At 48.3% G+C, this 25,030-nt stretch overlaps 1 protein-coding gene across 1 annotated transcript in view; it reads left to right on the plus strand.

The window, feature by feature from the left end:
* The window catches only part of LOC147733581 (protein regulator of cytokinesis 1-like), an 863,550-nt gene that overhangs the window by 576,657 nt on the left and 261,863 nt on the right, over positions 1–25,030 (plus strand). Inside the window, exon 11 of the mRNA XM_086958987.1 lies at positions 13,890–13,934. Coding sequence (XP_086815113.1) covers positions 13,890–13,934 — 45 coding nt within the window. The remainder of the gene's footprint in view (positions 1–13,889; positions 13,935–25,030) is intronic.

Consider the following 25,030-nt stretch of genomic DNA (forward strand, 5'->3'; position numbering starts at 1 on the left):
TGGCCACTATGTTCTTTTCCTGGGCTGTTCTGTGCCATAAGATTTGGAGAAAATCATATTTTCCCAACGTCCCCTTATTTCCGAGTCACACATGTGATTTTACTGCAGTATTGATTTGACTTTAACAAGAGCACGCGGGTCATGGCTGGACCGATGCTGTCCTTTCTGAGGCCAGGGTGCGATGGCTTAGAAGAGCACTGCAGATAGGGATCATTGATTGGTAAGTAGGTTATATTTATCAAGTGAAAAGGATTTGACAGCATTTACGTTAAGTTTGCGATGTAATGTTTCACATTTTACATGCTGCAGTCTTCTCGTGGCGCTCTGAAGTGTGACAAGAAACCAGCTTCTCCTGTCAATTAGTAACGGGGGCACATTAGACGTGTGAAAGGGTAGCACACAGTGGCACAGATGGACAGAGCACGTGGTAGACCGGCGTCTGATATGCATTCAATTAGACTGACAGTTTTGCCAGTCATTGTCTTTGTTAGAACAGATTCACAATTGCTTGATAAATCTTCCTGCTTTCACAAATTTGCTTGAAAATGCAACATTTGCCTAATCTTTCTTCAAAATTTTCTTGGGGGTAGGTGGTTTGGATTGCTCGCTACGCTCACTCGATGCAGTGCAGTATGACAATTGTTTTACGCCTCACCACTTTCAAATGTCACCAGCCGCCACTGACCATTACCCTTAAAAGTTGGTATGTTCACCTCATCCCCCCATGGGTAGCATCAAACTATTATCAGCCAAGATGTATTCCAATAAGATCCCCTGCTCCGTATGCTCAAAATGGGAGTCAACCTGTTCGATAGGGGCAAAAGGATCATTGGGCAGGCATTTATCTGGGCATCTGTGGATATTAAAGTCCCCCAGTAATATTATATAGTGTTCATTCTCCGACAGCTCCTTATAATCTACTAAAAAAGAATGTAACGCTGTCAGGTTGCTAGTTGAGGTGGCTCTATTGAAAGAATTATAAAAGTTAACAATTAACACATTATAGGCCCCTTTGCAGACAATTTTGACTACCAGACAGTAGGGGGAACCAGAGTCAATCACTGTGTGTTTTCCTGTAATATTGGCTGCCACTAGAGTTACCAGTCCGCCCCTTGCTCTTCCTCTAGTGGTGGTGACTGCTGGGAGAAAATAGGTAATGTAACCATCCAAAGTGAGTATGTTATTTGTGTCCCACGTCTCTTGTAGAGCGATGATATCTGCGGTGCCTATAAATTCCCTCCAGATAGGGTCATCAACTTTATTCCTTGGCCCAGCGATGTTCCATGTTCCTACCTTAATGTATCTATTATCTCTGGGGGCTTCCCTGCTCTTTGGTTGACTATCTGAGCTAATTTGTGAATCCTTACCAATGCCGGGCTCGTGGGCAATACGAACTAGTACCCGGGTATCCACACTTGGGACCCTGGTCTCAGAGGCCATATTTGCGGGGGAGACGGGGTTGAGCCTATTTCCTTTATCGTTTCCTAGTACTGTGCCCGCCTGTTGTCAATCGACCAAGCCTAGGTCGGACAGGCAGTCGTACTGGTTTGCCATCGGGATGTTATGAAGGTTACCTAGTGGATAGGGGGCTTGGGCATAGTTGTGGGTGTAACCGGCATTCATGCCATTGCCCCTAAACCTGTCTACATGAGGTCTAGTGTCATGGTTGTACCTGCCTCCTCTTCTCTGGACTAAATTCCACCCCTCCTCACCAACCCTGTCCCAACTATGGGGGTTCATTTCCCTGGGTACCTCTTGCCTCATTGCTCCTCTATGATGGTTTGGATATTTGAGCCAACTCCATCTGTTATCCTGTTGTTCTTTGGGCATATAAAAGTAAGACAGGGGCCTAGTCGTGACCAAAGTACCATTGTTACCGGGAATCCCCCGACAGATATATTCCGCGATACGGGAATCCTCAAAGGTCACTACTATAGTCTCCCTGTATTCTTTTCCGGTTATGTCCTACCCAAGGCGTTCTCTCAACCATTAAGATATTGCCACAAAGATTTGGGGGTAAGGGGTAATTATTGGCTAACCAGTGGCATACCTTATTTTTGAGCGCCTGAAAGGTGTCTGTGTTAGGAGGGACCAGTTCTGTTACCCCCGTCAGAATAATCACATAGGAACAGGCATCTGGCGGGAGGTGAATATTTCGCCGTGTCGGGTTTTTTTGGGTGGGGGCAGAGTCAGGTTTTGGGGTAGGGATAGCGGGGCATTTTGGGTTAGCTTGGACAGTGGGCTTGTTTGATGGAGTTTGGGAGCTTGCTTTATTAATCACATGATTAGGGGGATTTGGTGCCTGGTTCTTTGGCGTCATGTTTTTTACTGCTGCTATGCTCTTAACCACAGGCCGAGATTTACTGGCTACAGCGGTGACATTGGTGGACCTATTGGCATAGCTGCTATCATGAAACCTTATGTCCTTATGTATGTCGTGAATCACTTTTTCGATACCATGAAGCCTGGCTTCAAGGGGTGAGAGTAAGGCTTTAATGATTTTAGTTATGGTGCAACCTATGGGCTCCTCCTCCCCATTCACCACCCCTGATTGTTGAGCCTAAAGCCTGTCGACTATAATACTGTCCTAGAGAATATCCGCCAAGGAGTTATCCAAGATGGCATCATCGATAATAGTCAGGGGTAAGCTGGCGGCCTCTGGATGAACTGCTTCCGCCCCAGTTTTCTGCCCAGTGGATTCATTTACAGGGTCTCCACTCTACCGCTCCACCCCTCTCATTTGAATCATCACTGGTTTTCTGGCTGGATTGGCACAAGCTTTCTTGGCTCTAGTGGCGTTAGCGTTTGGTTGCTTTCGTTTAGGAATTGCTCTCTCCCTCTTCCCCCTCCTTTGTTCGTTTGTAGACACTAACTGGGGGTCTACCTGGGGATTTGCATGGTTATGCTCCGAGCTAATCCCCGTGGGGTTATGAGCCTCAACCTGGGGGTTGAGGGGTAATGGGTCTCGTGAACCTGGCTGACTACAATTCACGCTGTGAATATCAGCAAGGACCTGTACAGGGTTGGGTATATGTAATGAATTATCAGGAGTGCGGGCAGAGCCAATAAGACCCAAAGACGATCTTTTGGCTAATGCTAGTTCCTGGGAGACCCTTCTTTCCATAAGTACGATCACTTGATGGATCAGAGAATTGGTACGCACAATAAAATAATCTAGTGTTCCGGTCAATTTATTTCTGCCCGCCGCTGCCATACTTCTAGTTTCGCGGCACTCCATGTTCCTCGCCAAGACCGGGAGAGGAAACTGCGAGATCCGCGAACACTGTGCACTCGGGGGATTACACTGGGGTAACAACTGATCAATTCGTGAGGCCCCAATCTGGCATTACAACCAAGGCAAGCAGGAAACACTTACACAATAAGATATGCAACCACAGTCTCCAAAGAATAGCCAAGAGCCTTGGCCCAGCCAGTCTCTTCCGGCCTCTGACTGCAACAGAGAGCCCCGCCCTTGTCCCGGGCTTCTCCCGGGACGCTCCCGCGCTGCGGTGACGGGGCTTGATATTATAGGGAAGTGGTTGGTGGGGGCGTGTCAGTCAGGGTGTCTCGGGTGTGGCCAACAGGGACTCCTGGGAGATGGAGTCCCCGAACCAGTTGCTCGCAGCCCTGAGGAGTCACATCGCAGCCCACAGCAGTCTAGCAGGACCCAACCCGCTTCTCACCAACTCCCTGGGTCTGCAAACACAACGAAGCGGGACCCGCGAAGTGGGTCCGGCGAGGAGTAGCACTGCAGAGGGAGCTGCGCTCAGGATAGCGGCAGCTCACAGACGGCAGCAAGGGTCCAGTTTAAAGAAAAAGCAGAAATGATGTCCCCTACTAAGCGATTGAGCCCCAGTTAGTGGAACATCTCAATGACCAACCGCCTCCCAATCAAACAGTCCCTCCTACAATAGATGACAAATCATCCGCTACAGTCCATATTTGGAACTCATACAGCTCACCGGGTACTTCTAGCCTTCATCTATCATTTCCTCCGCCATCGCCGGAGTAACCACTGGTAAAGGCATACTGTCAGTTTCAGAACGCTCCGTGTCCGATTGTTCACCTCCCTTTTCCGATCCCTCATCTTCCTGCGATGGCGAATCTTGTATTCCGGATAGAGCAGTCACCACCTCCAGGACCCCCAGCCGCTCCACCGCCGTCTGACTGCGATGGCCCTCTCAGACCCCTACGCCTGTTTCGGATGCGCCGCGGTTTTCGTTGCGGCAACCCTTCGGCGCCCATCCTGGGCCGGTGATCAAGGACGTCTTTTCCGGATTTGTACCGTTCTAGCCAGGCGCAGGCATCGTCAGGATTGTTAAAGAACCTGGTAGTATCCTCCACAATTACTCGCAGCCGAGCCGGAAAGAGCAAGGAGTACTGTAGGCTCTCGGTTCTCTTTTGACCTCCAGAAAAGAGGTCCCCTGTCATTGTGTCTCATATGTGTAATCCGGAAAGATAGTGACTTCACTGTTCTCCACCGGAAAGGGCCGTTCAGTCGTGCATTCTGGAGCAGCAAATCCCTGTCCCGATAGTGTAACAGTCGGGCGACCACCGGGTGTGGGGGTCGACCCTGCTGCGGCGGCTTGGCCGGGACTCTATGAGCCCGCTCCAGTGTGTAGAAAGAGGAGAGACCCTCTGGTGCCACCACTGTCCGGAGCCTTTCTTCAAGGTAGCGTACCATGTCCTTCCCTTCCACTTTCTCCGGTAAGCAAACTATCCTGATGTTCCGGCGATTACTCCCTTCTGCCTCCTCTGCCCGTCTCTCCAGCGCATCTATGCGTTCAAGCACGTTGGTCATAGTAGCTGTGAGGTCTTTTTGCGCCGGCTCTAGAGTGTGAATCGTGTCCTCCACCAGCTTAACTCTGTCTGTCAATTTTCCGTGGTCGGCCCGCAGTAGCCCTAGGCCGGTGGCCACCTGTGCAATGTCCTGCTGAAGCGCCGCACGGGAGTCCGCTATTGCTGACAGAATTCTGTCCAACTGAAGTTGTAATTGAGGGTCTCGCGACTGTCTGGATTCGGTGTGGTCCGCCTTGTCCGGTGCCTCTGTATCAGACGTGGGTTGAGCACCGCTTTTGATCCCCATGGGTTTTCCCATGCTGGGGGTGTATGGTCTAGCACCCCGGCAGTGGGCAGGAAAGCGCAATCCGGGAGCAGGGGGCTCCGTGTAGCTAGCCTCTCTCGAGTCTGTATCCCAGGAGCCTGTTGAGCTGTGGTCCAGATGCTTGGGGCGTAGGGGTCCAGCAGGAGCCGACAATGTTGCAGTGATGTAGGTGCCAACTGTGGGAGTTCGGGGTAGAATAAAACGAGCTCCAACGGTGTGGCTAGGTGTCAGCAGCAGGCCCTCCCCGGCGGTATGTAATGATCAGGCCAATACCATCCATGAGTACAGTCACCGGCCATCCAGCAGCGCAGTGCCCGCCCAGGGACGGTCTCCCTCTGGGCTAGTCAATGTGTGCCCTTCAGTTGTGTTGCAGTAGTCTAACGACTTCCATAGTAAGCTCCGGGAGGGCCACCCTCTACAGCAACGCTGCGCACACTCGCCTCTGAGGTCCATAGGAGTAGGCCATATCTCAAGGGCCTCTGGCCAGAGGGGGAAGGAATGATCCGTGTGCAGCCAGTCATACCAAAAGGCAGCATCAGACGGCCTTCAACAACAGAGTTCCTGCACAGGGGTCGTTGCGTGGTTTCTCTCTGCTCGCACGCGGAATTGGGGCCGCGCTAGCGCATTCGCCAGTACCTCGGCCCACCGTGTAACACCCACAGGGATCTCCAAGATTGGCCTCATCTGCCCATGGTCGGTGTCCGGGTAGTACCAGGAGCTGTCTCGCGGGGTCCCGCCATCCGTCTTCCTGTTGTGCCGCCGTGGGGACTCACTACTTCGTCCCACCTCCAATCTTCAGCGCGCCTCACCACAACCTCCGATCTCCCCTTAGTAGTCTCAGCTATTGCCCTTAGACAATGATGTCCATTCCCCCGCCGCAAGTCTGGGGTAAATTTAATGAAAGCGCTGTCTCACCTCCGGGTCCCAGATCGCCTCAGACCGAGGGCGCCCTCCCCGGGACGCCCAGCTCGTGGGCCTCGCAGTTCAAAACAATTCTGAGTCAGTACCTCCAAGAAGGCGGAGATTTAGCGCAGGGAGCCGCAGGGATCCGGGGGAGCCACACGTCCGCGTTTCAACCGGATTTTAGTGCCACCACCTCCCTCGCTCCGGGGATATTTAGCGTCTCTTTCGCTCCGCGGCGGCCAAGGAGGAGGGGGGAGGCCGTCGTCCCCATTCGCCAATAAGGTAATTAGAATAGAAGATCCGCGGGGCTCAATACCGTGATCTCCTTAGCAGCGCCTCTCGCCCCCGTAGGCCTGGGGTCAGCAGTGTCTTCAGTTTACAAAGCCAGACGTGGGGGAGCTAATCATCTCCCCTCCAGTGAATGGGCTTATGGAGCTTCAGTGCAGCCCTCAGGAGCGGGCTGATCGGGTCAGATTTTCGTCTTCCTGTACAATCCCCGCCGACTAGCAGCCGCATCGCAGGACGTAACCCCCACTCCGCCTTCAGCCCCGCAGAGACCGTGGATCGGCAGGGCCCCCCCGCAGCTCCGGGCATCCAGGGATTCAGACCGTCTCTGCAGCTGCCATTTTAGGTGCGCCCTCAGTTGGGATACTCCGGGCAGCTCGCCGGTGATTTTCAGCGTTGTTGGCAGTTTTGATACAGCGCTCTGTAGGTCCGCCGCAGGGGAGATCCTTTTCCCGTTGTATTAGGCGGACTGGGGGTCAGTAAAGTCAATAAAGCAGGATCGCGGAGCCCAACGCTCGGGTGGCCTCCATCGGCGCTAAATCCACGCCCCCCCACCCCCAAGGCCTCCTTCCTGTTGCCCTCAAAACAGGACAGGTTACCCCACTTCTTAAACCTTCCACTGATGCGAACGATCTCAACAACTTCTGCCCCATCACTTATCTCCCTTTTCTTGCGTAAATCACAAAGATGTGTAGTGAAACAACTTTCCCTACATATTAAGGATATATTGAGGACAATAATCTTCATGACAATTTACAGTCTAGTTTCATTCAAAACTGCAGCATCGAAACAGCCCTGCTGTAAGTGATCGATGTGCTGCGTGTACTCGTTGTGGGGGAGTCTTGTCTTTTGATTCTTCTAGACCTTTGACTGTTAATCACAACACTCTCCTTAACACTCTGCAACAGAGAATGGGCTTGGAAGGGACAGTGCTTAAATGGTTTGCTTCATTCCTCTCGGACAGATCTCCAATTATCAAAATAGCGAACAGTCTTTAGTCGTCATTGGCGGTAGGTCAAGACGTCCATCAAGGTTCTGTCCTTGCACCCACTTTGTTCAATCTTTATTTGGATCCTTTGGGAAATCTCCGAAGTAAATCTGGGATCCTTTACCATCTGTATGCGGATGACACTCCAATTTTAAAAAATAATTCATCATGTCCTGTGGGCCGGGTGCTAAGCAATTAAATTCTATCACGATAGGAGCTGACAAGTTGCTCCTAACTAAAACTTTCCCATATTTAGGTATGGTCTTTGCTGCGAACGGCCTGTGGAGTGGGCATATTGCCCACGCCACAGGCAAGTTCTCAAAGGCCATAAACTCAATTTTATCTCTCCCCAAACCGAGGAAAGTTGGAGCAACTAAAGCAATTTTAAAGATTCATAGGCTCCAATGCATCCCAGTGGCAACTTATGGTGCCGAAATTTGGGGTCGGTAAAAACCCCCTCAATACAAAGAGAAGAAAATCGGCTCTGTAGGAAGCTACTGGGGGCTCCCATTTCATCGTCAGGGTTTATCTGTCACTCGGAGCTGAATGCACCCTATATTAGTGACTTTATTGCAGCCAGGCCTGCATTATTTCGGTTAGCTATCTGGGTAAATGAATATGCTAGCCTAACACATGACATTTTGAGGGAATGTCTAGCTTGTGATAAATGGAATAAGATCCCATGGTTCCGTGGCATACAAGAGAGTCTGTCTAGTATAGACAGGGGCAACCTCTTTGAAAATCCATCTTATATACAGAGGGCAGACAAAAAAGCAGTCCAACTTGAACTGTATGCCAGTTACAGGGAAAAAAGATTGTCAGAAGAGATGAAGAAACAAACTGTTGTGTCCTATATTAACAATGGTCTATTAACCCAGCAACTTCCGTTGTATCTGACTCTACCAATGTGCTACTGGGAAAGATCTTTATTGTTTAGACTGAAAGCAGGAACGGTAACATTTTTACTTTGTTTTCCTCTGGGACACACCGTAGTTGACAAGACTCCGTGTCCTTGTGACGGAACCAGTAAACAAAATGATGTACATTTCTTCTTCATGTGTAAGTTTTATATGAAATACATTAAATGGTTTTTAGCACCATATTTTAAAAAATGTAGACCCATTTCCCTGAACCAGTCTTATTTGATGCTTTTAAGACTGGAGGATGATGAACTCATATTTCGGACAAGCTGTTTTTTAAGTTATTTTTAATGTACGTAGAAGTATGGAATACTCATGAATTATTAATGACTATTGTTTCTTTCTTGCACTTTTGAAATGCGTGACGTAGTAAATGCACTAATAATGTACCTTATAGTGTCTATTGTACCTATTGTAACTGTAATTGTAAATGTCAATTGTTTTAAAGTGTGCTTTTATGGATTTTTGAAATCCGAAGAAAGATTTTTGAATTGAATTGAATTGACACTCCAATCTACCTTAAGGTGTCTTCCGCACACGATATCTCAAACCTCAACTCTCCTCTAAACTCTATTCAAAATTGGAGGTCAGCTCCAACTCATTCTGAATCCTTCCAAAACTGAATTCCTCCTCCTCTCTGCCTCACTTTCTCCTCCTCCTGTTCAATCTTGACTGAATCAGCTGAATATACTCCACTAGAAACCTATTGTCAACAGTGTGAAATCCCTTGATGTCATACTTGACAAAAGGCTCAATCTACTCTGCCACATCAATTCCATTGCAAAGAATGCATGATACAAACTGCGCCTTCTCTGGAGGATTCAATGTTTCTTTCCAGAGCAAGACCTAAAAACGTTGGTCCAATCTCTGGTTCTCTCTATATTAGACTATTGTAATTCACTTCTTACTGGCCTCCCCATAGCCCACCTTTCCCCTCTTAAATCCGTTCCCCATTCAGCAGCTCGTTTTGTGTTTAGGGACAAAAGAAGTGACCACATAACACCCATTTTGTCTTCTATTTGATGGCTTCCCATCAAGGCCAGATCAATCTACAAGACTGCCTGTATCATCTACAAAGACCTGCACACTTCCTCCCCTAGTTGCCTGGCGAATAAACTTAAAATCTCTGGAGGCTCTAGACCTTCTCGTAATGCGGAAAATGTACTGTTTGAGCCCCCTACCTTCAAAAGGGAAAGATCGATGGCTCAATCCTTCTCCAGCAATGCGGTTAGAATCTGGAACTCTTTTCCTCCACTACTCCGTACCACCACCTCTACCCGGACCTTCAAAACTGACCTCAAATCTCTTCTCTCCCAAAGACACTTCGAGAACTAATACATTCCTTTTCATGTCCCCTGAGAAAGTTCTTTCAATATTGTAAATTTTTAATCTATACCTGTACGATCTTCATCCTAATGTGCTTTTTGTTTTTTGTGTGACTGCCATCTATTTTGACTTTTTCTTCTTTCTCGTTTTTATCTGGAATGTGTAAATATGTAACATTCTCCTCATGTAACGTACTTGGTTCTATTGTGAAGCGCTCTGACACCTTTGGGTAAAGTCTGCACTATATAAAAATGCATTAAATAAAATAAATGTCTAGTTAGAATATGGTATGAGACCGCTATTAACTGCGAACAGTACGAGGTTGTTTTGACACACACAGCGTTTCATGGTTTGAAGACTTTTTGTGTTTCTTTTTTAAACATGCCTAGATTGTTACTGTAATAGATAACCTGACGCAAAGGGCTGTGTTGGTTTCATGGTTACTGAATAGTGTATTTAAAGGTGCCCTCACAAGAACAGTTCTACGGAGTCTTTAATTGCAAACCATCAACGTGGGAAAGTGGTTGTCTTCATTAGGATAGCGTTTATTTTAGTAACGTTTGTAGTCTGATCCTTTACCATGCATTATTAGACAAATCTACTAATTTATGGATAGAAAACTGTCAACAAATGAAGAGTCGTAGGCTACTAGGATTGAATTGTTTGTGTTGTCAACTGGAGTATCAGTCAAGGTCAAGTTCCCCCACATAACGGCCAATGTCCTTTAATAGGAGTCTAAATGTTATGAGAGATGGAACACAATCTTCTCGTGCTCCTATTGGTATTGGAAAACTTTCACTGCACACTCCCAACAGGCTAGAACACTCGGGCAATTGTTTCCTAATGTAGGCTCTTCTCGGTGGCTAAGAACATTTTTTTGTAAACTTAGCTGACTTAGAGGAAGTCACAAATCACAGGAATGGCATGAGCATCTCAAAACAGGTTAGTGTAATCTCATGGCTGTGGTAATGCCAGATGACAAAGGGGCGCCATCCACTGTATTCTACTGTTTCTGGAAATTATTATGGGCACATGTAAGTCGAGCGTCAAATGTCTTGAAAATGCCATGTCGCTTCTAAATCGAACAAACCTGTAAAATTGTGTTTTTTGTTTTTTAATTCATCCGAAACATGCAGAATCCGTAACATACATTTGGGAAGTGCAGGAGACTCCCTTGTGCTCTGGTGTTCTAGTTTACAGCACTCAATTTACGCATCAATTCCTGTATAGTTTTCACAGTTTGTGATAATAGAATCTGTTTAGCAAGAAATATGCATGTTTGGGGCTAATAGCCAGGAGCACTAGTAGTATGTGATTGTGAGGCCATTGCATTTGTCGCATAATTGTAGATTTGCCTTATTTGCTGTGTAAACTGCAGATTTTAATTAACAAAATATTTGTAGCTGAAATGGTTTAAAAGTTGCTAAAAAATATATAGTGACACGTGTTTCTGTGCATTGGAAGGCCCTTTGCAAAGGTTGAGTGGTCACCTTTCTGTTGCTTATTGCTTATATTTGGGTGTTAAACTGGTAATATGGCGTACCAAAATACAGACAGCGTTAACAAGTATACAAATTACAAAATAACGATGTAATACTATCACAAAATGTACCACATTAACCACATAATTTGCCTTTTCTTGCCCCTTAATTTACTCAATCCTGCTGCATAATTTGCCCCTCGTCTGCCACGTAATCCCAGTGGCCTTGCTTCCCTTTATACCTCTGTGCATGGTTTTTCTCGTTTCCGCTTTGATTTTCGCTACTTTTTATAGGTGTCTGGATTATCACCACTTTCAGATATGTATGCCTTTTCAACCAGAGCCAAAATAACTTTCAGATCACTTTTAAACATGGGCAAAACAACTCCTCTGGCCAGTCCGCTTCTTTAGGACTCCTGTTTTAAATATGGTACATGAGGTCTTGAGACCATTATGTTAGCGTAGGTAGGTCCGTCTAAAGCGATAGCCTATGCTTTACTGTTCAATCAAGCCCTTCTTCCATTTTGATTAGTGTCGGAGTTAAGAACATCAATTCTTTCTACTAATGGAATGGTCCAATTAGCTGCGTTTCTGCCCAGATTGGTGTAAAACAAACAGATTAATCTGATCATCATTAGAACACGAAGCTGGTTTATGTATGAAATGCAATTGGCACAGATGTCAAAATACTGCAAATTGTTGTGAATCGGTATGAAATCTTTCTAGAGTTGCTAAAGAGATCCTGGGGGTATCACTTAACCTTACGGCTCAACATGCAGATGAATGAGTCCGTTGCAACGGAGTAAGTCTGTGCACGTTCACTTGGTTTGGTAAGGCCATAAGGTCTTGTTCTAGCAGGTCTGAAGCTATTAGGAGGGAGATGGCATGCTAGGTGTGGCTCTATTTGGCGCCGTTTCCAGGTGATCCGCTCCAATCTCTGCTTGTGATGCCTGATTTATTTTCCTTATATGTGCCATTAACATCTTGCTACACCACTGCCAATGCTTCAATGCTCTTGCTAAGATTGTATGTCTTAATCAGTCGCTCAGTTCTGAGAGACGTGGGCTAGTCGATCTGTAATGCACTGGCCGGTGGTTGCACTGGCCTGTGGCAGGGTTTGGAAGAGGGCGGGTGGGCGGTCCTGCATGAGGGCTGGGGAGGAATGGCTTGCCCACTCGGAGAGTCTACCCCAGGGCCGACCAAATCAGTCATACGCACTGCATTTTCTCTATGTAGGCTGCATGCAGTCTACATAGAAAAAATTGCCTCCCGGCTGGGCGCCATCCCCACCAATCAGAACGCTGCAATTGCAGCGTTGTGCTCTCAAATAGCAGACTAATGCCCTGAATACATTTGTATGTGTACTCTGTTCTGTTTACCGTTTTCTCTGTACTTTTCGGGTCTCTTATACATGTTTTTATTTGTCTATGTACCAGTGCTTGTAATGGGTGTTGGGTCAGCCAATGGTACCATGGGTGCTTGCTTGTTCTCATTTGTTTGCTTTTTATTCAGTGGCTTTCCTGCGTCTAATTGTGTTTGTCTCTTCCCTGGAGATTAACGTCTTGATAGTCCTTTTGATGACTTGTATTCTTCCACTGCTTACTTACAGGGGTCTATTTTGTTGTTTCAGCACTACATGTGAGTGCATGTGTGTTCTTGCTCTCTTGTGTATGTTGGCTTCTCTCTCAAACCCCTGCTTCCTGTGCACTCTGATGCTCTATTCCTTCCCCAGACCCCCAGTTGCTTACCTGACTGTTTTTTTCTTTTCAAATGTACTCCTCCAACCTCCCCATGTGCCCCCTAAAGTTCCCCTCGTTCTATGCCAAAAACTCCCCATTGCGCCGTTTTGTGGTTTTGGCTTGCTACACACGAGAATTTGCAAAAAGCATTGGCAAATCAAAACTGTCAGGGACTCAGCTGAGATTGGAGCACTTTAGGCAATACCACCAAACGCACACCCCTGGAGGATATCCAAGGCAGGGAGCTAGAGGCTATGGGGCCTGAAGGGTGATAGTGGGGTACTTATGGGACTGGTACATTAAAGGTTGACAAAGGTCACCCCCTTTTGTTATTAGTGGTACGCAAGTGTGTAGTTGCCATACCTGCATCCCGTGTTTTCATCATGAAGAATGCCACAGACTCGCATGAGCCATCAGGCAGAAACATGTTGATGGGGTACTAATTCCCCTGGTCTCCACGTTTGGTTTTGAACACCAAGTTTGATTTCTTGTAAATATAAAGGTCTTTTAAGGATGTCACAGTGGTTTTAAGTTTGTTTAGATCACTGGGCCTTTCTTAGGTAGAGGTGCCTCCCTGATTTCATGTGTAGGCCCGCTTTCCATCAAACCATGTTTTTGGAGAGCATAGGGTGTCACGATGAAGCATGACACCTGGTGCTGTGTGAGGACATCAAGGCACATTTTTGTGTAAGTCTACTAGTAGATTGTTTTTTGTAGAATTATAGGGGATATATAATAAACAAAATAAGTCTTAGGTGGCTTTGTTGTGTTTAAAACACTTTAGCCAATGCCCATGTTTGTTTAAAGTACCCGTATTATTCTCTAGATCTATTAAATGTAAACGCAAATGCATATAGAGTTGGAACTATTTCTAGCCCAGTTTAGCAATGATCTTCCCGGATTAACAATCTCACCAGCAATGTCTGTATAACATCTGGCGAATTCAGACTTAACTTTGATTTCTGTTAGACGTTTGTCCTCTTGCACGTCTTTTCATTTATTATCTTTGCTTCAATATAAAAATTGAGTTTATTCTGCTAAAATGTGTCTTGTTTGTTACTGCATTACTTGGTGTGCCTCATCGAATATTTGGACTGACCTTGTCTTGCTCTTCTCCTGAACCAATTTTCTTGTCTCCTTTAAGGAATACGATTTGAAAAGAAGACGGTCCATGGGTTCACCACGCACTGTAAGTATTTCTGTTAATATACATGAACATCTTGATTACTGTTTCGTACATGGCTTAAAGAAAAGCTTAGTAAAGACGGCCAAGCAGTTTATAGGTTTTTGGGTGTTCCTGGAACTCCAGTACATCAAGGCTGTAGTGGGCGCAGCGCTGATATTTCCCCATGCACATATTCACCTCTCTTTTCCATTAAAGTTTCATGTTTAATAACCGGTTCCATTATAAAACACCAGTAATTGTACAGGTAAACGAGAAAACGAGAAACGTATGGCAGTAGCAATAGGTCAGAGAAAAGAATAGGCAGTGACATAATAGAATTACCAGGAGGCAGAGTCTGTGGCATCGCAGTGCCACCCACCCTGGCCTGCACTGAAAAGCACCCACTTATTGCAGATGGTTTTGTCTCTGAGGTCAGCAGGGCGTGTGCCAGCCAAGAGGTTCCTGTATTGAGGAGACATTCGGCTAAATGTGTGCGTGCCCCATCTCTATGGCAAGGGACTTTCCAGTGCTTGGGGTCTAGGTGTATCCTGGGTCTCGGAGCTCTCCCCAAGATAGAGGAGATACGCAGGTAAGGGAGGCCAAATGTCTACTTGGCAGGAGGGGTCCTGTGGCACCAGCCCCAATGTGCAGTTAGTTAATTTTGGGTAAAGGGTTACATCCCTTAAGCAGTCAGCAAGCCCAGGCACGGGGCGACGGCCCCAGTGCATCGCAGCTCTGCGCTTTGCCAGGAGCAGCCACGTAGCAGTCACGCATCTGACTTCACTGGTAACTAGCCTGGGTGGTAAATTCGGTTCCGTTCACAGAATTTGCTGAATTTGGGTAATTTCGCGGAGAACGCAGAATTGCTTTGCAGAATTATTTGCTTGCGAACGGGCGGAACAGTGGAGTCTATGGGGGAAGAAATCGGTGATCAGGGGGAATCAGGCGTTTTAAGGCATGGGCAAAGTGGGCTGTGGCCTAAGACTCAGCCTCTCAGGGGCCTCTGACAGAGCCAGCTCTGTTCTGCAGTCTCCTGCTCCAATGACCTTGAATAATTAAGATGGTTTTAAATACCGTTTTCCTTTAATGTGTGTGGTGTGAGTCTATTACTGTCATTTTGCAGCGAAATGGGCTTATTTTTAATATCAGATATAACACATTTAGAATTTGGAACACTGTCTGTGACCTCACCAAAGCGGGACAAAAGAGCTGAAACTGAATCATAAATTCAGATCTGTTCTAAGCAGGGCCCCCCAAAATTCCTTAAGATATCCCTGGCGAATGGGCAAATACAAACGTTCGGCATTAGACCACCCTAGGCCAGCCGAAAAAAACATGCGGTGTATCTGAGCGAAGGTGCTTTATATTTTGTGGGAGAATCTGATGTTTATTAGGCGCAGTCTGTGGTTAGGGGAAAGTGATTTGGTCAGCCTGTAGCAATACCCCCACTGTAAAAGTGAGGGGAGGTTCTAGTTCGGCTGCCTAACTGAGGTAGGCTTCGGGAGTACATATCTGCGATTTCTCTTGTATGGTCGCATAGTGGCGTCTGATCAGTTTGCACAATGATAGCAAAAGGCAGCTCTGATCCTGTAATATGCGAACAGGTCTAGTGAGGTATGTTGCTGAAGCGCGAGTACATACATGTTGTACTGAAATTAATTGTTTCTCGGTCACCCAGGGTGTGCAGTTGTGGTAGAGTTAACTGGTGGCATACAGTTGTCATAACACAATTAGTATCTAGGGGCCAACACACCATGTCAATCAACTGTGGAAACAAACCTCAACATAATACAGAGTGATGAAAACCCAAATTGCAAACAAGTGTGACATACGATTGCTGAGTGTAAGCTCAAGGGCATGGGTAAATATTCCCATCAGTAGCCGTCCTGTACCACCCTTTTTATCATCATTTGGGTTCTCCTTGCCCAGGAGACAAGACAACACAACATAGCCTACACAATGGATCACCCACAGCGCAGACGAATTAGCACCCCTGAAAAAACAGATCAAACTAGGTAGCAAGAAGGCCCCCTGGTTCAACGATGACCTTAAGAAATCCAAGAAGTTATGCCGTACCCTCGAGAAAACCTGGAGAAAAAAACCCAACCACCGACAACTTGACCACCTTCAAGGACGCCACCCGCAAACACCACCAATTGATCCGATCCACCAAGAAATCAGCATTCAAGGATCGACTCGACAACAACGCCCACAACAGCAAGGAACTACTCAACATCGTCAAAGAATTTACCAACCCCACCGTCGGCACTAACGACATCACTCCTTCCCAAGAACTGTGCGACTCTTTATCCTCTTTCTTCCACAACAAAATCGCCGACATACATAACAGCTTTGAAAACCAATCCGAAGAACAGTCCACTCCACCCACCTCTGAACCAAATCCGCAATCTCACAACCTTTGCGCCTGGAACCCAATCACCACCGAAGACACCATCCGCCTGATGAACTCCATCCACTCAGGATCGCCAACCGACCCATGTCCCCACCACATTTTCAACAAAGCAGACTCTATCATCGCACCCCACCTCTGCGATGTCATCAACTGTTCCTTCAACTCCGCGACCTTCTCAGAAAGCTGGAAACATGCCGAGCTCAGCGCCCTTCTAAAGAAACCCACAGCAGACCCTTCTGAACTTAAGAACTACCGCCCCATCTCACTCCTCCCATTCCCTGCCAAGTCCCCTCGCATCCATCGCTCGACCACAACCTCAACATCATCTCCTATGCAGACGACACCCAGCTGATCCTATCCCTCACCAAAAACCCAAACACCGCCAAAACCAATCTACACGAAGGAATGAAAGAAGTAGCCGAATGGATGAACAGCCGTTTAAAACTAAACTCTGACAAAACGGAAGTCCTCATCTTAGATCCTCCCCCTCTGCTTGGGACGACTCATGGTGGCCACCGGCCCTGGGTACAGCACCCGTACCCACAGATCATGCACATAACCTGGGCTTCATCCTAGACTCCTCCCTCTCGATGACCAGACAAGTTAACGCCGTCTCATCTGCATGCTTCAACGTCCTTCGCATGCTCAAAAAATCTTCCGTTGGATACCCACGGAAACAAGAAAGACAGTCACCACGCATTGTTCACTAGCCGACTGGACTATGGAAGCACCCTCTACGCCGGAACCACAGCCAAACTACAGAAAAAACTCCAACGCATCCAAAACTCCTCAGCCAGACTCATATTGGACATCTCACGCCAAGCTCACATTTCTGATCACCTGAAAGACCTCCACTGGCTCCCAGTCAACAAGAGAATAACGTTCCGTCTCCTCACCCACGCACACAAGGCCCTCTACGACCTAGGTCCCGAATGCCTCAACACACGACTGTCCTTCTACACACCCACCCGCCAACTACGTTCATCCAATCAAGCCCTCGCCGCAATTCCGCACATCCATAGATCCACCATAGGAGGAAGATCCTTCTCCTACTTAGCGGCCATCCAATTCGTATGACACCTTACTCGACATGTTTTGATAAAGCAATACCAAAGTTAGCATTTAACCGCGAGGATTATAATGCACTTAAGAGTATATGGTATGCGATATCATGGAACAGCTATTAGGACTTGGTTCCGCAAGCTGCAGACAGGCTCAGCTCATGCCAGAGCACCATCTCACACGATTCCAAGCACTCTGCCTTCAGGATTGTCAAGGCCTGCCATAGGAGTGACTGATAGGAATCTGTGTGTCCATTTTAGGGTTAGGTATAGGTATACTACACCTACAGCAAAGCGTGATTACACGACTTTGCCCCAGCTGTCATGCAGCCAGTTGTGTCAAATTTAAGAGGCCAGCCAGGGGTGGCATAATACATGCTGCGGCCCCCGGCAGCCCTGGGTACACCTATGCCCTGAGTTACAGTGTCTGATAAGGTGGCCCAGTACCAATTGGTAAATGCACCTAGGGTACATGTAATCCATTTTAAAGAGAGAGCAGTAGGCCTGGGGTCCTGATTGGCAGAATCCCAGGTCGACTATGTCCAAAACCAGCTAAAACACAGGGCAAAAAGTTGGGGGCAACCATAGTCAGGAGGTACCTTCCTACACTACTTAGCGGCCAAGACCTGGTATTCTCTCCCCTCTCACCTCCGCCTCACACAGAACCACCTCTCCTTCAGAAAACAGCTAAAAACCTGGCTATTCGATATATGACACACACCCTCCCTCAAGCGCCTTGAGACCCTCTGGGTGAGTAGTGCGCTATACAAATGCCGAACTTTAACTTGAATTTGGGAAGAATAAGAATGTTTGGGTGTCCTTTAACCCCCTCCTGGGCCTTGAGGAAGACCTGGGTGAAGTACCCTATATCCATAAAATAGGATTGGTCTGGTTAAGCGGGTGGCTGAAATGGGTACCTTAGCTGGAACCAGGATACTTCCCCCATAAAAACGACCATCTCCACCTTTGGAGATCCTCTGTCCTATTCAAGTGCACAAGATGGAGGGCAGTTTCTTTTCCCAGACAGTGGACGTGTATTGCTGACATTTCGGAAGCTGGTGGGAGGAGACCTAGACACCAAAGTGGCAGAAGAGATGACAGTGCTCCCACCAGGTATTTGATTAGGTTCATGTGTTGTAAAGATCTGCCGGTTAGTCTTACTCAGCTAAGCCATTTGGGAGGGAATGGCAGGACTGCAGTTTGTAGGTCAGTGTTCTGAAGGCCCTTTAGAGGAGGCCATTTCCTTTTCTGTTTTTATGAGTATGATTAAATGTGGCTGCTCCAACATGGAGATGACCCTACTGTTGAGCATCACTCTTCACAAAGCTTAGTCTAGAAAATAGCCTGGCCAGGCTGGAAGAGGCACTTCAAAGGAAAAGTAACGCAAACCAGTTCTGAAGGGTCAGACAGAGAATACTGTCTGCTGAGTCTGTAAAGGTAGGAGCTGTTAACCCACTTGTACCCATCCCAGGTTCTCTGTAACCAAGGAATGGGATTTTCTGCAGAGAGTACCCGAAGGACTGCTATGATCGTGTCTACCAGCTAGCATCCCAAGTGTGAGAAGACATCACCTGGTATCTGACCTCGAAGGAAAATCTGTGTCCCTGGCCTGAAACACCTGGCGTGGAGTTGTCTGAAAAGTAGGGAAAGGAATCTGCCAGCCTTGAAGGATGAGCAGAGCAGCTGACTGTGGGGCACTGGTCTGTTTGCCCCGAGAGGCTTGAGAGCTAACAGCCGTAGTGGAGTATTGGATTTCCTGCCTGCAGCGTCCGCAGCAAAAGCTCTTAAGTGTGCCCAGATCTGACTACATCACTGCAACCTTGATGTGTGGCCGAAGCTGTAGCAGCTTTCCTTAAGTGTGCTCAAAGTGGACCATGCCACAGGAGAACGAACGTTGTGCCTGAGGCAGACCAAGCAGTTGTGCATCATAGTGTGTGCGTTGTCATAGATGGGCTGCCGCCCTGAAGAGAACAGACAGCAGTACCTGTGACCCCTGACCTCCCCAGATTTCCCCCAGAGTACAGAAGAGGGCCTGCAACCAACCGATAAGTATGCAATACTGGAATCTGCCAAAAGCCAGACCTGCATGGGTTCCCCTGCAGGAACATTCCAGGGCCGTGCCTTTCCTCACCCAGCACCCCACACCAGAGACCCTGGTTGTCTAGACTTATACCTCCAAAGTGAGCTCTGGCATATTCCATACCACTCTACGGGGTAGAGCCTGGGTAACTTGGGTAAGAGTATAATCCCTTCCAGCAGCCTGTCAATGTGATCTCTGAAAACAGCAGGGTGCATGAGGTTGTGGACCCTGTGTTAAGAGGCCCTGTGTCTCTGGACATGGCTAGAGCATCCTGGTTTTACACCTCTCTGGATACCAGGGTGGACACATTTGACTGTAGATTCCTCTCGGATCATGAACGGTATCTCCATCCAGAGGGGTTTCAAGGTCTCTTGCGTGACTGGGGAGAACCTTGGTTTGATCTGCTAGCCAACCGTGAAAACGTGCAATGTCAGCACTTCTGCACACTGGAGTTAAGGCAACTCTCCCTCGGCGATGCTTTTATTTCTCTTCTTGGGTGGAGCTCAGGCCTTTTGTAGGCCTTTCTGTCGATAGCCCTCCTGCCCAGAGCTTTCAAGAACAGGGCCCAAGTGATTTTTGTGGGTGTGAATTGGGCACAGAATTTGGTATTGGGAACTCCTGAGTCTGAGCATTGGTACTCTGATCAGGCTGTCCTTTCAGGTGGATCTTCTGACTCGGCAGCAGTGGGACAGATTTATGGCATAGTGCACCTCCAAATCTTTCGACCCATTTCTGCCCCTTTTTCTGAGGTGCTGTTCATTACCTTTAGCCCGGCAAGGTTTTGCTTTGGGCACAGTTATCTTTCAGCCATCTCCTGCTTTCTTGCATTTGCCTAATCAACCCTCCCTGTTAAGTCACCTGTGATTTGTTTCTTGAAATGACTCCAGCATCTGTTCGAGACTAAGCCCTTCATTATGCACCAATTTTATTATGCCCCAATGGGACCTAAACTTAGTCCTAACATTCTTGATGTGCTCGCCATTCATTCCCATGTATAATTGTCCACTGCGTCTGACTATCATAACTGCTTTCCTTGTGATCATAACATCGGCCAGCAGCCACGGCCCGTGGAGGGAGTTTCGGGGGAGGGGCAGGGTGGGGGGGGAGGGGTGCTAAAACCGGAGTATGGATAATTGTAGGTAAGTAAACAATTTAATTAATAAAATGAATTTCGTTGCGCGCCCTGCATCCCAAAATGGGATGCAGGGCGCGCTACGAAATTAGTTTTATTAAATTGTTTACTTACCTTAAATTATCTATACTCTGGTTTTTAGCACCCCCCCTCCCCCATCCTGCTCCTCCCCCGCCCCGCGCCTCTACCCCACCGAAACTCCCTCCACAGGCCGTGGCTGTCGGCCAGGAGTGTCAGTGAACTGCAGACACTATCCGTGCACCCTCCTTACACACCTTTTTCCCCCAACAAACTGGTTCTGGGGACACATGCATCCTTTTTACCAATATCCACACCCTACCTACAATCTTTGCTCTGACTCATCCTTCCAAGGAAGAATAGAGACTACAGTTTCTGGAAAAAGAGCTGTCATTCTACATTGATCATACAAAAAAGTTACCGGTGGACCATCACCTTTTTATAGGGTTCATCGGGTGAAGAAAGGAAAGGCTGTTCAGAAACCACCCATCTCAAGATGAATTATACTCTACATGCGAATCTGCTATACACTGGCCAAAAAGCACCCCCTGAGGGTTTGTGCACTCATTCCACCAGAGCCAAGGGTGCGACCAGTGGATTAGATCGCGGAGTCCCTGTCCTGGGCAACAGTCAGGTGGCAACTTGAGCATCTCTGCAGACGTTTACCAAGCACTACTATCTGGACAATCAGATCTGTTGTGACGGGCACTTTGCCTATTTAATCCTCCAGGACTTCTGGGTCTAAATCAGTTAGCAGACCCCTCTCGTGAGGGGTTTTGCTGGGGTATCTATTCTTAGATAAGAAATCTTAGGCTAGAAGTCTATCAAATGAGCAAGTTACCTACCTTTGGTAATGCTTTTTCTGGTAGAGAACCTATTTAGCTGCAGACTCCTTATTGGCCCACCCATCCATCCGCCCTGCTGTGAGAATGGAATTTACTGTGTAGGGAGACCCTTTTGAGGTCCCTACTGCTGGTACATCAGCAGACTTCGTGGCTCTGTGCTTTTGGTGCGAAACGCAGCACAAAGTAGCTGATGTCAACGTGCTAGGGTGGAGCCTATATTGGCCCGCGAATGTTACTGCTGGCGCTGACTCAGAACTGACAGATGCCACCTACTGGTTTGCAAGGGTACTGCTCAAAACATTTCTGGATCCAGTCTGGCGCCTAGGGAAAAGTCTAAGGCATGGGTACTCATAGTGAGGCCCGCGGCCCGGCAAGCCTTCCCTGGCGGCCCGCGGACCTTGCAGACAATTTACCTGTGTTAAAAAAAAAAATTACAGTCTGAAAACACTAGGGGCCGAGACGCTGCTGCTCTGTGGGGTCCAGGGCATTCCGTGATAGTCCGAGTGGAGCTGCAGGGGCAGGGGCGATAAGAGGTGAAAGACAAAAAAAGCCTCATTAACATACAAATGGTCTTTTAAAGACCTGTGAAGCGCTCCTGCGGCTATGTGTGCCCTGAATCTGTCTCAGCCCGGGCACAGACAGGCAGGGAGAGATGAAGAGGATGACGGAGGGAGGAAGACAGAGGGAGTGAGAGAAAGGGAGGGAGAGTGAGGGAGGGAAAGGGAGGCAGAGAGAGGGAGAGGGAGCGAAAGGGAGACCGAGAGAGGTAAAAGGAGGCAGGGAGAGGGAGGGAGGGAAAGGGAGGCAGACGGAGGGAGGGAGGGAAAGGAAGGCAGAGAGGGAGGGAAAGGAAGGCAGAGAGGGAGGGAAAGGGAGGCAGAGAGAGAGGGAGGGGAGGGAGGGAAAGGGAGACAGAGAGGAGGGAAACGGAGACAGAGGGAGAGGGAGGGAAAGTGAGGCAGACAGAGGGCGAGGGAGGGAAAAGGAGAAGAAGGGAGAGCAAGAGAGGGAGGCGGAGGGAGAGAAAGGGAGACAGGGAAAGGGAGGCAGGCAGAGGGAGAGTGAGGGAAGGAAAGGAGGGAGGAAAAGGGAGGCAGACAAAGGAAGGCAGACAAGGGGGAGGAGGCAGGCAGAGAGAGAGCGAGTGAAGGAAAGGAGGGAGGAAAAGGGAGGCAGACCAAGGGAAGCAGACAAGGGAGAGCGAGGGAGGGCGGGAAAGGGAGACAGACTGGGAGAGGGAGACGGGGAGAGGGAGACGGGGAGAGGGAGACGGGGAGAGGGAGACGGGGAGAGGGAGACGGGGAGAGGGGGACGGGGAGGGGGAGGGAGGGAGGGACGGAGACGGACGGGGAGGGAGGGAGGGACGGAGACGGACGGGGAGGGAGACGGACGGGGAGGGAGACGGACGGCGAGGGGGAGGGAGGGAGACGGAGGGGGAGGGAGGGAGGGAGGGACGGAGACGGACGGGGAGGGAGACGGACGGGGAGGGGGAGGGAGGGGGACGGCGAGGGGGAGGGAGGGAGACGGGAGAGGGCGACAGAGAGAGCGGTTGAGAGAGCAGTTGAGAGAGAGGTGTGTATGTCGGGTCTGGTGACTCATTGGACGAAGGCATAGGCTGCAGGGACCTGTATTCAACCTTATGGTCCGTTTGTTTTGTTGCTCTAGCCCTGCCCCCACCTCCACTGACCCCGCCCCCACCGGTGCGGCCCCCTGACACAAACCACACTGTAAATTTGGCCCCCGAGAGAGTTTGTGAGTACCCATGGTCTAAGGTAAGGTATCTGCAGGTAGCTATTTTTTATCAGATTAGGAGTTCCGAAAGGTAAGCTTTACTTTAAATAATATTTAACTTAATTTTCCCAGGGCTAGAGCTCTGGTTTTTTTCAGAAACTGTATATTTCTGATTTGTGATTGATTGGATGTTTTGACCTTCTTATAATGCCCCCTTCTACATAGGATCTTTTGAAAGCGGAAAATTCTTAACTGTAATAGCATAGTTAATCTTTGTAGAGAAATGGGCTACCGCAGTGCTCCCCAAACTTTTTAAAACCACAACCCACATTTAAGAATAACAAACTTTGGGCGACCAACATAGCTTTAATGGACGTGATGCAGGGGATATTTTTCATTGTAATAGTAGACATGAGTTCAAAATTCTGTAACCTAAATACCTTTTTACAATTGTTTGTGGGATGATTATGTATGATACAGTTGTATCAATGTTACATCACTGAAGACTTCAGGATTGTAAAAAAAAAAGTAGCTTCATTCAAAGTGTAGCTAATGTATTCAGTAATTAATTTTGGTGTTGCAAAAGACAGCAATGCCACAGAGTCCACTTTAAAACTCCTCTCACTTTGCAGTCCGACAAAGAAAAGTAAATACCAATCCCCATGTTAAAAGAATAAGCAGCAGTTGACCTTCTTTCTTTGTGGTGCAGCAAATGTGACAAGACAAATGGAAAATGTAACTGTATTATTAGTTATTGCTCTTTCGCTACCCAACAGAAATCGGCCGGTGACCCACCAGTAGGTTACGATCCACAGTTTGAGAAACGCTGGGCTACCAAATGTACGTGTCCTATGTAAGAATGCCTCCAATAACGCTTTTATCTGAAAGACACGTTAGTGATAGATTCCTTACCTTAGAACATCCCCAGGCATCAGACTGGATCCGGAAATTTTTGCGTAGCAATACGCCTGCGCGTCGGTAGGCATCTGTGGCTCCGCGTCAGTCGTTGGCGTCGTTAGCGCCGGAATGACGTCTTCGGAGTGCTTAGACGCCGCCCATGCGCGCTGACGTCAGTGCTTCTTTTTTTCCGCGCCAGCTAGCGCAGATCCGGAGAAGCTCTACCCCCAGTCAATTTTTGACTGAACTTTTTGATCTTTTGATCATTCTTTTTCTTTTGATCATTCTTTTTCTTTGAGTCTTCGACTCTATCTGTGCCGGTAGGGATGCCCGGGTTCAAACTCTGCTCGAAGTGCGACCAACTGATGTCAGTCACAGACCCCCATCGCCGGTGCCTGAAGTGCTTAGGCCTCGATCACAACGACTGCACCTGCTCCAGCTACCGGGCCCTGACGTTGAACGCTAGGTGGGAGCGGTCCCGCAAGCGGCTCGAGCTTTGGCAGTCGGCCCCGCGCCACTTCAGGTCCCGGTCCCACGGGAGGTCGAGGGACAGGTCGCGAGGTCTGAGTCATCGCAGCTCCGGGAGTGGACACGGGTCGTCAGGCTCAAAGTCCTCCGGTAACAGGCATGAGAGGTCAGAGAGACGTCATCGTTCCTGCGACCCACCCAGACGCTCGCACGATGCCGCCGGGGGCTCGGGCGACACCGCCCACGCGGCTCCGCGGGGCCCTATCTTGGACCTGCAGAACATCAACGGCTTCCTCCAGAAGGAAAAGTTCAAGATGCTGACTTTGGCTCAGGTCCTAGCTGCCCTGGACCCGGAAGACTGGCTGGTAGCGTTGTACTTGCAGGACTCGTATTTCCACATCCCCGTCCTGCCGGCCCACCGGCGTTACCTGCGGTTCAAGGTAGGCCAAGAGCACTTTCAGTTTACCGTGCTCCC

The sequence above is a fragment of the Lissotriton vulgaris genome, chromosome 2_1 (genome assembly GCF_964263255.1).
Source record: "Lissotriton vulgaris chromosome 2_1, aLisVul1.2, whole genome shotgun sequence".
Lineage (NCBI taxonomy): Eukaryota > Metazoa > Chordata > Amphibia > Caudata > Salamandridae > Lissotriton > Lissotriton vulgaris.